General features: G+C 55.0%; 1 protein-coding gene across 4 annotated transcripts in view; it reads right to left on the bottom strand.

Annotated features, from left to right (window-relative positions):
- HEMK1 (HemK methyltransferase family member 1) overlaps positions 1–15,390 on the bottom strand; it is a 34,417-nt gene that overhangs the window by 14,972 nt on the left and 4,055 nt on the right. For 2 of the 4 annotated variants that reach the window (XR_009520874.1, XM_060022578.1), the window contains exons 5-10: positions 12,434–12,568; positions 12,034–12,098; positions 11,686–11,735; positions 10,629–10,737; positions 9,685–9,780; positions 9,403–9,516 (exon numbers count right to left, since the gene is read on the bottom strand). Coding sequence is in view for 2 of the 4 variants with exons in the window: in XM_060022578.1 (XP_059878561.1) it covers positions 9,403–9,516; positions 9,685–9,780; positions 10,629–10,737; positions 11,686–11,735; positions 12,034–12,098; positions 12,434–12,568 (569 nt within the window). In the remaining 2 variants the exon portion in view is untranslated. Of the gene's footprint in view, positions 1–5,931; positions 9,249–9,402; positions 9,517–9,684; positions 9,781–10,628; positions 10,738–11,685; positions 11,736–12,033; positions 12,099–12,433; positions 12,569–15,390 lie in introns of those variants that run through there. The other 2 variants (XM_060022577.1, XR_011246644.1) reach the window with 2 other exon arrangements.

The raw sequence follows: 15,390 nt of genomic DNA, 5'->3' as shown, positions 1-15,390 counted from the left end.
CAAAGGAGGCAGAGGTGCTGGGCTCTTGGCTATGACTCAGCGGAAGGAAGACAGGAAGGAGGGTTGGTGGTGCTGGGGCCCTAGGGTTTTGCTTCTCATTTCTCTCTTCCTAAAGTATAGCAAGTTCCCAGAAATGAAGGTACAGAAACCCCAGGCTCTCAGGGCCACTGGGTTCCCCAGTCCTCCCACCCCTGGAGATCCCACATAGGGCCTGGGGAAGCCCCTAGTCCCTGTCCCCTCCTTGGGACATTCTTCCCTGCCCCAGAACCAGGGACTGAGTGGAAAGTCCACACCAGAGCCAGGAGGGAGTCGTGGACTCCTGAGACTTTTCAGAAGTATGTGGCCCAGATTCACTTGCTGAGACAGATGCTGAATGAGAGGAGGCACTGGAACCTCCTGGACAGGCAGGGGTGGAGCAGTCAGGGTGGGCTTCCCAGGAGAGACAGAGGCTGCCCTCACCAAGAACCTGAGTGAAGGCATCCTCAGATGCCCCACGTGAGTTCCTTCTTTCTCCTTGCCCTCCCTTCCCGTCCTCCTTTCCTTTTTTTCCCCCCTCTCTTTCCCTCTTTCGTTCATATTTTTAATTATTGGAAAAAGCCCAGTTTTAAAAAGCACACACACACTCAAATGTGCACAACACCAAACTATGATACGTTAGAATCCTACCCATGTGTCCAGAGACCCAGGTTTGGGCTGAGCTGGACATGAGCCTTCTCCTGCTGTCCCTGCAAATGAAAGAGACTGCAAGGGGCCCTTCAGAAACATGCTACCATTTGTAACCACTTATCTGTGAGAATCACTTGGTGGGGTCATTTGGTCCTGTGCCACCAAAACCAAACACTGAAAAGACACTGAACGCTGAGGCTAACATAAGACTGCAACTCCCATCCTAGCCCCCAGTTCAAACGTCAGTGCTCATCGCTGTTCACCTTGATGGACTTAATGCTAAGAAAGTGTTGAGAATTTGAACTTATAAAATACATTTATGTTTAAAATGATGCTTTTATCTTTTAAAAACTACATAGTTGAGTTCCACGTGAAACTTGGTTTGAAAGAACTCTACAGCTCTAGGGCTCTGGGCAGGAGGGCTGGGCAGAATGACAAGAGACAGAGGATTTCTGTGCAAACAGAGAGAGTGGGGAGCCCTGGTCAGTTCTTGAGCTGTGGGAATGCCTTCAAGAGGGTTTTAGGCATATCCACCTGCACCCTCTCCCAGAACCTCCCAGGCCTGGGGACCTGAAACGTTCCGCCTGATATGGCAGGCTTTACACTTCCTTATGCTGCGAGGGGACTCACTTTCCTCACCCACCTGTCAGCAGGGAACCAGAGTCTGGGTGTCTGTCAGTCCCACCCCACATCCGGAGTACATCAGAGCCTCCTTTCAGCAGCAGCCACTTTCACTGCCCTCCCCTCCCCCATGCGCTCCTCTGCTGTGGGGTTTGAAAGTTTGGCACCAGGGGCAGCTGGGAGGGAAGGAAGCTCACTCCACATCTGGTGCTTTCTGTTTGACTCACCACTTTCCTCTTTGCCCTGGAAGCCCATGTCAGCCCTGGGGGCACCCCAGCTGGGTATCCGGGCCCCAGGCTGCAGCTGGCCTCTGTGGCCTGCTCACTCCCCTTCCAGCTGGGATGTCAGAGGACTGGGTTCAAAGCCCAGCATGGCTACTTCCTGCTTGTGTGATGTTGCACCGGTTAAGTCTCAGTTGCTTCATCTGTCTAGTGGGCCAAGGAAGGCTCCCCTCATGTGCAGACAGAGGATTTATGATAAAGTGTGTGTGGCACAGGGCACCATTACACATGGAGATGCCCAGTTACTGTTGTTGACAGAGCTCAGGCCTGGGAGGGTGGTCTTCACAACTCCATCTAAAGGGCTGCCTCTAGGTTATGTCCCCACATGGTCACATTTGGATCTCCAGACACCCCTGCCCACTGCCCCTGACACTGCCTATGGGATGACCTGAGGGCACCCCACTCTCTCAAGCTGTCTGTCCCTAGTACCCCAGTGTCCAGTTCAGGGTGGCTCCAGGGCCCCCAGGTTCCAGTCAGAGCCCTGGGCCCTATCGTGGTCCTGGCCACCCCCCACCCTACATCCAATCCCTCAGCAATGGATGCGAGTTGGTTCTCTTCCAGAAGGCCTGTTGCTATATGCCACTGCTACAGCCCCTAGCGGCCTCTAGATCCTGGCCCAGTTGCAGCCTCCTGCCCCAGTCCCCTCTTCCTGGCAGCTAGAGAATATCCTCAATGCCTACCTGACCCTGTAACTCACCCTGAGACCCTTAAATTAGGCTCTGGTACCCAGAAATGCATTCAGAGCTCATCCAAAGGCACCCACCACCACCTCACCACAACATAGTCCTCTCCACGTGCCTTCAGGCATCCAGGCTTTTGCCCAGACTGTCCTCACTCTGGGCCTGCTCTATCCCTGTCCTGCACCCTACCCTCTTCAAGCCAGGTGTGATGACCAAGGCCTCAGGCCCTGGGTCATTATGCTTGCACTGGAATCCCAGTTCAGCCAACATATAAGCAGGTTCCTTAGCCTTTCCCAGTTTTAGTTTCCTCGTCTGTAAAATGGGAGGGTTCACTGACTTTGCCTTATGGGATGTCTTGAGAGTGAATAAGATAATCCCAGAAGCACTTGGTTCAGGGTGCACCATTCAATCTCCATATTTTACAAGCTCTTCTGACTGGTATCATCTCCCCAGGGCCTGGCACATAGTAGGGCTTGGGAGACAGAGGCCTGAGCCTATGCTGCACACACCCCAGGAGAAGGGCCCACCAGGGTAGGCACTGGGCTTCTGGAAAGCCCGCTGGGAACAACCCTGGCAACGCCTGTTCCTGCTCTGAGGATCCACAGGCCCAGGTGGACCGCTGCACTAAGCTCTGCAGGGGGCAGCCCAGGACCTAGCTATGCTGACCTCAGTCTCTGACCAGTCAAATGGGCACCAATGGTGGCCTCACCCTCCCTTCCAATCCAGCGGTGAGACCTGATCCGTGACTGCACCCTGCTGAGCCTTGGTTTCCTCATCACGGAGATGATTAAAAACCCAGTCTGTGGGGTTGTGCGAGGATTAACACCAATAAATGTAAAGCAGCTGCTTGGGGCCTAGTGCCCAGCAGGAGCTCAAGAAATGATGGCAAGGAGATGGAGGAGGAGGAGGAAGGCCCAGGGGGCTGCCCAGATACTTCACTCAGCTGCAAGGTCTAAGGGCAAACAAGGCCCAAGCAGCTCTAGCTCGGGGTTCACTCTACTCGCCCACGTAGCTTGGCCTCACACTGATTCCCAGGAATGGCAGACAAGACTATACCTGGAAAGCAAGGCAGGTTGGGGGTCTGCAGCTGATAAAGGGCTGGAGGCTGGGAGGCAGAGAAGAGACCTGGGTTTGAGCCCCAGCCCTGGCCTGCTGAGCCTTAATGTTCTCATTTGCACACAAGGATCTCTGTGGGTGCTTCAAGTCCCAATAATCTGTTCCTGGGGCTCAGTAGGCTGGGAGACCTGACCCCTCCATTCCCCTAGATGCATGCCCCAGGAGAGGGCTATAGACCCAGCATAGCAGGGGGCAATACAGTGGAATCCCTCACTCTGAAAGGCGAAGTCTCTGAGAGAGACCCCAGCCTCTGAGAAGGAGCGACCAGACAAGGCCTGCCTTCCGCTGGGCAGAGCTGCTCTGAGCCACCTCACCTCTCCGCTCAGTCATGGCCAAGGCCAGGTGGAAGCCAGCTCAGTCCAGGGCTCCCAGTGAGGCTGACGTAAGCTTCCCTTGCCTCTCCTACTCTGTGAACTGTAAAATTGGCTTTTCCCCACTGTTTCCCTATAGGATGATTGACAGGAGTGTCTTGGAAGGGGAGTGGTCCCAGAATTTGAAGCTCTTACACATCGGATTCCTGGTTATGAGGCCAAAGATGTAGCCAAGGTTCCTTGGCAGGGTGCATAACCAGTTCTCTCAGGGAGGGATGAAAAGAGGAACCCCTGCTCTCCTCACAACTACCATCAGGGCTTCAAATGAGACCCAGATCTGTCCTCACACCCAAGGCTGTAGTTGGGCTAATATGGCTGACATCAGGGATAGGGTTGAAGGTTCCAGGTAGCCACTTCAGCTCTGGGGATCATGAAGCTGAGAATCCTAGGAATGACCCACTTCTAGCCCAGCCACACAGCCCAGCACAGGCTTGTAGCAGGAGCTGGGCACTGCCTGGGGGCTGGAAGGAGCCAAACCTCCATGGCTTACATGGAGGGATCACCTTGGAGTCAGGGGCTGCTGCACTCATTTCAGGCACAGTACCTGCTCACCCTCACACCCTGTTCATTATCACACACTCCAGGGGTGCTGGGTCAGCCACGTGACTCCACGGGAGTCAGGACCAGGCTCGGATCCAGTCTCTGAGGTCCCTCTGAGGGCCTGGGTGGCCCCCATACCACTGGAGATAGACCATGGAGGCCAGCTTTGCTCTCTCCCCCTGATCCCAGTTCCATTCCCCACAGCTCCCAGTGCCTGGGCCAGCTTCTCTGGGTCCCACCCTGGGCAGTCTTCTAGTCTCTCACTCCAAGAAAGGGTCAGCTCTAGGGAGCCTGGGCATCTCAGGTCTCCAGGTTGTGAAGGGTTTCCCACCCCCATCCCCACCCACCTCACTGCTCAGAGGAAAAGTGTTCAAAGCAATCTATCATGCACCTCAAAATCTTTCAATCTCTGCCTATTTGCAAATTCCAATTCCAAAGCCACTTCCATTTTTAGGTATTTGTTAGAGCAGCACTTCACTTCGGGTACCAAAATCCGTAATAGTATCCTATTGCTGCTACAACAAAATGACCACAAATTTAGTGTTTTTAAACAACACAAATGTATCATCTTACAGTTCTGGAAGTCAGAAATCCAAAATCAGTTTTAAGAGGCTAAAATCAAGATATTGGCAAGCTGGCATTCTTTCTTAAGGCTCTAGGGAAGAATCCATTCCCTTGCCTCTTCCAGCTTCTAGAGGCCATCTGTATTCCGTGGCTCATGGTCCTTCCTCCAGCAATGGCATCGCTTTGACCTCTGCTTCCACCATCACATCCCCTTCTCTGACACTCCTGCCTCCCTCTCATAAGGACCCCTGTGATTATACTGAGCCCACCTGAATAACCCAGGATAATCTTTCCATCTCAAAATCCTTAAATATGCAAAGTTCCTTTTGCCAGGTAAGGTAACAAATTCACAGGTTTATGGGATTAGGACATGGGCATCTTTGGGGCCATTATTCTGCCTACTACAGGAGGGAGAAGATTGCTTTACCAGTCCCAATCCCTGCCCAGATGGCCTGTCCTAGGACTGGGGGGTCATGAGCGGGGATCAGGCTGCTGTTCTGGCCAATGCTGGCTGGGGGCTGGCTGGGGGCTGGCCGGGGCCCAGAGCTCCAGGAAACCTGGCGCCTGCCCCTGCTGCAGAAAGGACGGCCTGTACTCGGTGTGGCCACTGTGCAGAGATCAGGTGCACTGTAGCCCAAGAAGTGGCTATGGCTCAACTTGAACTGCTGCCTGGCTCGGGTGGGAGGCTAAGCCCTCGTAGCTTCTTCTCCCTGCTGACCAGAATATGTGAGAGCTGCTGTCAGGTACGATATGAGCCACATGGGAAATTCCAGCTCCATTCTAGAAAACGCATACACTGTTGGCTTACTGGTGGACATTTACTGAGCTTAGTGTATGCTAGACCCACATGGGACCCCAGAGAGAAGACAGAGACAGGAAGGCTTCCAAATGCATGAGACAGAATGTCATTGCTACTGGAAGAAGTGGGCTAGGGTCTGGTGGGGAGAACCCAGAGGTCAGATGGGTGGTCCAGAGGAGAGAGCATTTGTGTTGGAGCCTGAAGGAGAGGATTATCTGGACTAGAAGTGGTGGGCAAGAGCATTTCTGATGAATGCACAGCCTGGTCAAAGGGAAGGAGGGGTGTTTGAGGAATGGATAGCTCTGCAGGGAAGCTGGAGTATAGGGCAGTGGAAGAAAGAATCCAAAGATGGACAGGGAGGGACATGCTGGCCTACGTAGGTTAAAGCAGTTCTCAAAGCCAGTCAGCAGTGGAATACTTTGCTCTGATGGAAGCTTACTCAGAGTACTGATGAGGCTTTGGGAGGGCTCCCCAAGACCCTTCCCATAGTCATCCTCCCCTACCTCTTCAGATCTGGACTCTGCAGGACACGGAGACCACATTCAGGTCATGGGGAGCCAGCCAAGCGTTTAGAGCAGGAATTGGGAGAAGTTAATGGCCCAGGGTCCAGGTGGGGTTAGGGGAGAACAGAAAGGGTACATGTCAATAAAGCAGCTAGATGGGCCCCATGGAAAGAGCCATGGGCAGCTGGGAAAAGCATACAACTTGAGGCAAAGTGTCAGTTTCCTCAACTGTCAGAAGAGATGTAATTGCTCTTCCAGAGTACATCAATCAGGGACTCCTACACCCTTTGCCCACGCTTGGGGCTCCAGCTGACAGAGGCTGGGTGGACATCAGGCACATCCCTCAAGACCTCAAGGGCCTGTAGAGCCTGGACTCCACCATCAGCCCCACATCCTCCTGCTGTTCTGTCTCCTGGGCTCCATGACACATGCTAAAGGAGGCAGCTCATCTCTGCTCCAGCCCCAGTAAGGAGGGAGGAGACAGGGCAGGTGAGACTGGCTTTCCCTGGGCTGGAGCCACAGGCTGCTCTGGCCTGGACCTTGGGGCACTCAGGCCCTGTTGAAGAGGGAAAGGAGGGACTGAGGGGAGATCTGGCTGCCAGGCTACCAGCCTCTTGGTGGCTCCATCTCCAGAGGGCAGAGAGAAGTCAAGAGCCCAAGACTGAAATCCCTGCCTTCCCTTTTTTCCAGACTGCCATGTCTCTGCCTGACTCGTGTTGGTGCCAACCACAAGACACACACGAGGGTACAGCATCCTCCTTATGTCTGCCCTCCAAGGCAAGCAGTGAAAACGTTCACAGTGCCCCATGAAAGGTGCAACCCATGGTCTCTTCAAAATCATCATATTAAGATAAAGAAAGCACTTGGTCCCATTTCTCAGACTTAAAAGCCAAGGCTGACAGAGTTGAAGTCATCTACCCAAGGACATACCCTAGTGAGGGGCAGATGCCAGGATCTGCACCCAGGCTGGTGTAGCCTCAACACTGGAGCTTAACGTCCAAGCCCCAGTCAAGCCAGTGGCTGCAGGCTTGAAGCCCGGCCCTGCCAGTCCACTTGGCCTGCACCTCTTTCTCAGGGGAGTCAGGCCTCATGGGAGGAAGTTGTCCCCAAGGGTGCTTCCTGCTTCAGTGACCCCAACTATGCCTACACTGTCACTCCCCATTATTATGTACTCTTGGGGAGCCATATCCACATGCTTGCCAAGGCCTGAAGCCAGGAGGGTGAGACCATCAGGGAAGCCATCAGTGGTTGAGGTGTGGGACAAGGAGGCAACAGACTGCTAGGTCAAGGCAGCTACCCTGAGATGCTGTGAAGACAGCAAGAGCCCAAGGACACAGGTAGGAGAGGAAGGGCAATACTGGTGAGGCAGGCCAAGATCTGAGAGCAAACGGGGGCTCTGAAAGCCCACGCCGCCTTTCCAGGTTCCTTTTGGAACAGCCATGGCTGGGAGTCCCTGGCTCCTCCTCAAAGGAAGCCATGGGCGGCTTGACTTCCATGCAGCTGGGTCTGGGCAAGGAGCAGGATACGGTAGCCCTGGGAACTGCAATGTGGCCTCTGCTAAGGCAAATACAACCCCCAAACACAGCGAGGGAGTAGCTCAGGCCAGGTATAACTCCAGCAATAGACTCTCCCAAGGCAGGGACCTAACTTCCTATCTCCATTTGGCCTCCTCCCATCATGGGACCTCAGGCAGGCCATGTCTTCTGTTGTGGAGTCCCTGCCTGGGGAGTGGGCCCTTGAATACCAGCTACATACTTTACCTGACTGACTGAGATTAAAATGAGGCTGCCATCTTGCACTGGCCTTGGAGCCAGAAAAGCCAGCTTCTCACAGGGAAGGGAGCTGCCCAAGGTCCCACTGCAAGATACAGCTCTAGAACCCAGCATCCTGGCTCCATCAGAGGATGCTGTCTACCACACACTGCCTCTGGCCACTGCATCACCAGGTCAGGCCTCTGAAAGTGCTGGGTTGGGGGGATGGGAGGGGAGACCAACAGAATGAGTCAGCCTAGTCTGCCATGTTCCTTGAGACCCACCCTGATGCAGGCTAACACCAGCACCTGCCAACCTGGAGGTTTCCTGTCTCTGTGGACAGAAGGGCCTTTGGGCCTCCCGGCAGCCACCAGCCTGCAGACCAGAGCTAGGGTAGAGGTCAAAACCTGGTGCCCACTCTGTCTCAGCTTCTCACTCTCCCCAGCTCCTACCAGGGACAGATGGGTTTTCAGAAACCCCAAGGCTTGGAAGGAATGTTTTAGCGCAAAACTATGGGAATAAAAAGTAAACACAAGCCCTGTTCACCCCTCACTGGCTCAAGCTTTCACTTAAATGAACGTGGACATGTGACCCCCGAACTGTGCAAGGCCCCTCAGCCCCATCCCCACCAGGAAGTAGGCTGCCATCCCCAAGCTCAAGCTCAGACGATGTTCCTGCGCTCAGAGCTTATGCCCAGTTAGGGGCATGTGTTGAGTGCTACGCCAGCCCTTGTGAGGGAGCTGATCAGTGCCAAGTACCTTGGCTTCCAAGGCCAGAAGGAGCAACCATGTGCCTTTCTCTACACTGCTCCCCAAACCACCAGCTGGGGCCTGCCAGCCAGCCCTGCAAAGGCAGAAGGAAGCTCTTACCCCCAGCACTGCCTAAGGGCAAGGGGTCAGGGGACCCACAAATCACAATAACAAAACATTAGGTCACCACTTGCTGGTCTCTCGCCACTTTATTGGCCGTATCTCCCAACATCCCTAGAGCAATTCCACCCACAGAGACAAAGCAACCTGCCTTGGCTACACTGACCCGATGGGGCCAGACTGGGAATCCAGTCTGCTGAGCTCCTAAGCTGGATTGTGGGTGCTCTTGCTCTTTGCTGGCCCAGGAAGGACACCCCTGCCCTCGTGCCTACTCCCAAGTCTCCTAGAAATGTAGAGCATGGAGAATCACAGAGCCATGGGAAATGCCACAAACATCTGGGGTTCTGGAAGGCACCATCCACCTCCCTCCAAGTAGCATTCCAGGTAGAAATGTCAGCCAGGCACTCTGGCAGGTTGGGGCCCTGGCCAGGCATCCACAGGGCAACCATGCTGTGGCCCACACCTCCTGATATGTAGGAACCGGGGCCTAAGGAGACAGGGACAAGGGGCCAGTTACTGCCTGGGCCCTGGGGAATGAGCAGGGGGTGGGAACCGCATGCTTGCCCCACAGCCAGAGCTGTGATAGTCTGAGTGGAAGGACCAGCATGGCTGTGGGGACTGGGGGGACGGTAGAGTCTCACCTCCCACAGAAGTCCCTGCGCACAGCCACAAGATTGAGGGACAGGTCAGGCTGGCTCTGAAGCCAGCTGCCGACGAGCTCTGGATGTCTTGGGTCCACTTCCAAGAAGATGCTTCTAGGTGGGGGAGAAATGGGTCAGCTCAGCTGGGCAAGGCTGGACCTGCATTTCTGGGTTGTCCCAGCTGGGAGGGGTGGAGGCAGAATGACGCCCAGGGCAGGCCCAGTACATACTGGGAGGGGAGGAGGCTGTTGAGGTCAGACTCAGGAGACACCCCATCCATACCCAGAGTCCTTCAGGAGCCGAGGTGCCAGGGCCAGGATGTGGGTAATGATGTCCATGCCCTCCTCCCCACCGTCCAGGGCTAGTGGATCTTCATAGCTGAAGGGGAAAACAGTGAGAGCTAAGGACCTGGGATGGGGTATCTGAAAAGTATGGAGAAGCTGACCAGGACTTCCACAAAGAAGGCTCTGTGGAACTTACACTCTGGGCTGAGAAGAAAGTCTGAGGACCCCGAATGATGGCAGCTCCGATTCCCCTACCTCCTACAGGCAGCCACCTACCAGGCAGTGCTGGGTATGCTCAGCGAATCCCATTGACTGACTACCCCCAGGGCATGAGGGTCTCCCCACAACAAGGATATTCCTATTCTTGGCTTGGGGAGGCATAGAGCTGGCCCTGACCACTCCTGAGAGCCAGGAATTTGGAAGCCAGCACCCTGACACTCACTACCACTGCCTCATCCAGAGGCTGCTGGGCTACCCCTGGTTCTCAGACCGTTTGAGAACAGGATGGTTCAGTGCAAAGCCTGGAGTAGAGTCTTAGTCCCAGCTTTCCTGCTAAGCCCCCACACAATCTTGGACAAGGTCCCTTCCCTCTCTGGGCCTCAGTCTTCTGGAAAATGATGCACCCATCTGACCACCTTCTATGTGTTGTATACTGTAGTCTGATATTTTAGTCATTAGTGAGTCCTCCCCATGGCCTGGCAAAGCTCTACCACTCCCCTTTCAGAGGCAGGAAACTGAGGCTCAGAGAGGTTCAGTGGTCTTAAGTGGGAAGGCAGATGCTGAACCAAAGTAGGTCTGTGGGTTCCAGAGTGAGCCTCTCTTTCAACACCACTGCCCCGTTCAGCCCCCCAGCCTCCCCATCCCTCCCGATAGTATGGTCCTCCAGGGCAGACCCATCCCATTAGGCCTTCTCAGGCCTGGCCTCCCTGGTCTACCCCACACCTGAGGATCTCAGGGGCCAGCTTCTCCATGTCCCGGTGGAAGACGTAGGGAGGGTTGCTGACGACCAGGTCCACAGGGCCCCAGGGTAGAAGATGTGCCCAGCTCCCATCTGTGGTCAAAGGGAACACACAGCAGAGAATGGGAGGTAAAGGGTGGAAGCTCCACGCACTGCTATGTCCCTTGGGTAATCCCTCTCCCCAAACCACAACTTAGGCCTATCTCTGGACCCAATAAACTAGACTTCTAGATTAGTGCCCAGTGTCCCCAGCCAGTAGCCTGGCTGGGAGTGTGTATGCTCTGACATGGCAGTTCTCCCCCTGGAGTGTCCTTGCCTTCTCTTCTTCCTATCAAAAACCTCCTCAATAAGCAAGACTCAGATCAAGTGCCACTTTCAGGCAGCCATCTCTGATTGCCTGACAAAGCAAGCGCCTCTGTTCTCTGCCACCCCGCTGGCCTTGCCACACTCTGCCTCATAGCCAACATGGACTGAGTATATGGAGGGCAAGCCTGGCCTCAGTCAGTTGATTCCTAGTGGCTCTGTTTACTGGCCCCACCCTGCATCAGGTATCACACTCCATGGTGGGGGCACATGAAGCTCAAGGATGCTGTGGGCATGTGATAGAGCCAGAGCTGGAGCCAGAACTCTGCGGGCACTCTGTAAAGGATGCAGCCAAGTCATGCTGTGCCTGGGCCAGGCGGGGGCGGGCAGACACTCAAGTATTTTGGTCCCAAAGGCTATCTCTTGAGCTTCTGCTTACTTCTTGACAACAAACAAGCCCTAGTTAAATTCATTAATTATGGGGGATACGAAAGGTAAGAAAGATCCTGTGGCTGGTCCCTTCATGGGTCAGGTCAGCCCAGGAGGCAACAGGGACTTGCCTGTCCTCAGCAAGGATTGGGGGTGGGGAAGGAGTGTGTGTGTGGGGGGGGGTGGGGGGTGTGTGTGTGTGTGTGTGTGTGTGTGTAAGCCATCCCTCTATCTCTGCAGAGTGCTTCATCCACCCATCAGCATCTGGACCCAGGATCCCCACCCAGGGAAGATGGGTGGGGAAAGTACCTAAGGTCACATCGAAGGGGATGATCCGAATCCTGTCCTGCAACCGAAGCCTGGAGAGATAGGAAGGTAAAGGTGAGCATGGGGAGGGGGAGAGGGGTTGGGAGCAGGGGTGGGAACAGACTCCTACCCTTGGCTACAAAGAACGGGAGAATAAACCCTTCTTGGACCAGCAAGACACCTGGTGTCCATTGTCCATTTGTAACCCTGTGGGACCTACGCCAGGCCTCCCCCACTGCCTCCTCCTTCTTGAGGGTGGACATTGGCGGGTTTGATACCTGGATAGAGGTTGAGATCAGGCCCCAAAGTCTGACTCCCCTACCCTGACCGTCTGCACCCAAGCCCCCCTACCTCTGAGCATTCTCACGGGCCAGGCAGATGGCGGCTTCTCCCTTGTCCACAGCAATGACTCGGCTCTGCCCCAAGAACAAACAAAGGGTACGTGGGAGACAGGGTGTTTGGAAAGGCCAGGCCTGGGGACCAGAGCCCTCTTCCAACCCTCTGCTGGAAGAGGAGGGAAATACTCAGTAGCTTTTTTTCCTCTGCGGTCAGGGTCTGGCCAGATGGAAGGGGATGGGACTTAAAGGCTATGACCATGGTGGGCTGGGGCAGCTCTGTCTTCCTCCTATTTTCAGTCATTTCCTCTCAAGTAATTCTAGCAGAGTGGGTTGGGGAGGGATCAGCAGGAAGGACAGTAAGTGCCAGTCACAGTCTACCCAGGGTGGGGTGGAGGGATGCATACGGGGCTCACCTGGGGGAGCTTGCTCAGCAGGCTGAGGGAAATGGCTCCTGATCCACAGCCCACCTCCAGGATGAGTGGGCCACCTTGAGCTCCCACCACACGGGGCCCTTGGGTCACCTCCTCCAGCACCCATTCAACCAGCTCCTGCAAGGGAGATAGATCGTGATCAGAGTTGGTACTGACCTGACTCATGTGGGTCTTGGCACAGAGGCCCAAGCATAGTTAGCCCCTGTGTGAATGTAGAAGGGGGATGGTTAAAGCCAGACTGAACTTCGTTGTCAGCTGCGGCCATGGGCAGGTCACACTGCCTCTCCATGCCTCCGCTTCCCCATCTGTAAACTTGAGCACAGTTGAGAATAACCCACCTCATTGGGGGCAGGTGGAGATTTAACAGAAGCACATTCATGAAGCACTCATCTCATGCCTGGTACATGGTAAGTGTTCAGTAAGCCTCAGCTAATCCTTTTACAGACATCCTCTTGTTTTGTGCTTACAGCAATGTTAAGAATCATACTTAATGGTCCCTGGCCAACCCCTCTGTGCCTGGCCCTGCTTCCGGAGGTTTCCCTGTATTAATCTGTTAGACCCTCATGAGGAAAGTGAGGTCCAGGGGTCAAGGCCCTGCTGGGAACCTGGCCTGCAGCTCATGGTGGCCAAGAACAAGGGGCCAGTGTGTCCCCAGCTTCCTCACAGCCCCCCCAGAGAGGCTCCCAGGTCAAAGGGACAGGAAATTCCCTCCATGGAGGGGCAGGGGGATGACAGCCCTACCTGAGCCCCATATCTGAAGGGGGCTGTGGCACACACAGGGCATGGGGTAAGTGGGCATGGCATGGGAAGAGGTGCCTAACTGCACTGTACCTGCCTTGGTGGCAGGGGGACACTTTCAGACACTGTCACTTTAGAAACAACAGAGTTTCAAGTCTCACCCACCCATCTGTCACCTGAAGACTGTGCATGGAAGCCAATATAGGGTGAGGGTGGAGGGCCGCTGCTGTGCATTGGCCAAAATGTTTCTAAACATTTCTAAACAGCAGTAGAGTGGGGGCCCAAGTAGCCAGGCATGGAGCCAGGGAACCAGGGGAAGGGCATGGAGCCATGGAGCAGGGAAAGGGCAGTCCCTCAAAGGGACCTGCCCTTTGGATGAGGGCAGGAAAGGCCCCCCTGGAGGCTGAGGATTCCTGGGGTTCCATGCAGGGCTGGCTCAGGGAATGAGGGGAAGAGTCAGGAAGTAGGTGTTTCCTTCATCTGAAAGAGATCTACTTCCTCCAGGCTCTCTCTACCATGACCTACCTCACTGTGGGCCTAAGATCTAGGATGGGGTGTGCTTCTCCCACCAAACTGAATGCTCCATGACGTGAAGACCAGGAATCTAACCCGTCATGGCATGTCCCACACGGGCAGGGCTTGGCCCACAGAGCAGCCTCTTGGCTACTTCCCAAGCGCTGGGCAAGCTCTCAGTGGCCACAGGAAGCTACCCTGAGCCTCAGACCCGCAGCTTCCCCCAAGCCCCAGTGTCAACAGTTAGGCCCCGATAGAGCAGAGGGCTCCAGATCACTCAGACTCATTTTCCGCATAAGCTGCTCAGTGCTGAGTCCCCAAAAGTATTTCATCCTTCATCCCAACCTGGGAGCAAAGTTCACCTGTCCCCAGGGTAGCAAGTCCAAGGCAGGTGGAACTTGGCCAGTGGGTCCAACCTTTTCTGTTCCAAGCCCCTTCTGCACCAAACAAGCTACTGCCTATGAGTGAGACAGACCCTCTCCAGCCAGAGAGGGCTTCCCCTCACTCCTTCCCACCAGGCCTGTACCAGGCACCACTGGAGAACTGGAGTGCTGGCAGCAAGCTGCGCCCACAGCATTGGGACCAGCACAGAGCCAGCAGTCTAGGGCTGTGGCTTGGAGCCTGCGGTCACAGTGGCGAGGCCACATACTAAGTGGCCAGCTGGACAGCTGAAACTTGTCAGGGGCATGAACTTCTCTTGGTTTCCTGACCACAGACAGACCTACCCTGGCTGGAGAATGACCCCTTAGTCAACCACACTGGCCAGCCACCTCAGAGAGACATCCTGACATCAGAGACACACACCACATGTGTGAATGGCTACCCTGGTCAGGGCATGAAGATGAGAGACTGGGCCCCCACTGCCACCAGTGCCCCTTGGCCTCTCCCTTACCCTCCAGATCCGGGGAAGATTATTTTGGCTCTAGGACCACTTCAGGTTTTGGGGGGGGCGGGGTAGGGATGGAGACCACTCCCAGCAAGTCCAGAAACTCTCTTCCTCACCTAGTAAAGAGTCTCCTCAGCCTAGAGTTGGTGGCTCCTTGGGGGAAGCTGAAAATCGAGCTGGTTACAGGCCCAGGGCACTTTTCCCAGGTGAACAAGGGGAGAATCCAAGAACACTGCAGGGTCGGAGCAGAGGGGAACGTGGGAAGGAGGCAAAAAGCAGGCAGCTGTCGGCTCTGCCTGGAGCCACTGCCTCAACAGGACTCCACACCCCTTAAGAGGCTGGCGCAAGGCCTCAGCAGGACCTGAGTGCCATAAGGACCCTCATTAGGATTACATTCTTGATGAGGCAGCCCCAAGAAGGCAGCATTGCCTCCCTCAAGCTAATCACAGACAAGGCACTGAGCCTCCCACACCTCAAGAGAGCCTCACCTCGCCAAGCTGGGCAAGAATGGCTCACACTTCCAACCTTGGTTTTCCCACTGTACACACTGCCAGTCCGGGGACTGAGCCACCTCCCCATCCCCAGAGAAAACCCAACTGGTCAGGCCACACACCGCCTACAACTTTGCATTTCAGAATTCTGCACCCATCATCAGAAACCACCCTTCAATGGATGCAGAGAACGCAAGCACCATGGTCCCTCCCTTTTTTTTTTTTTTTTTTTTCATGGTCCCTCCCTTGCACTAATTCTCCCCACTCCCCACCACAGGCCACGTCCTCTCAAGTTCTTGGTAAGGCACTCC

The sequence above is a fragment of the Delphinus delphis genome, chromosome 10 (genome assembly GCF_949987515.2).
Source record: "Delphinus delphis chromosome 10, mDelDel1.2, whole genome shotgun sequence".
NCBI lineage: Eukaryota > Metazoa > Chordata > Mammalia > Artiodactyla > Delphinidae > Delphinus > Delphinus delphis.
Note: the sequence above shows the minus strand (reverse complement) of the source record. Positions and strands in the feature narration are given on the sequence as shown.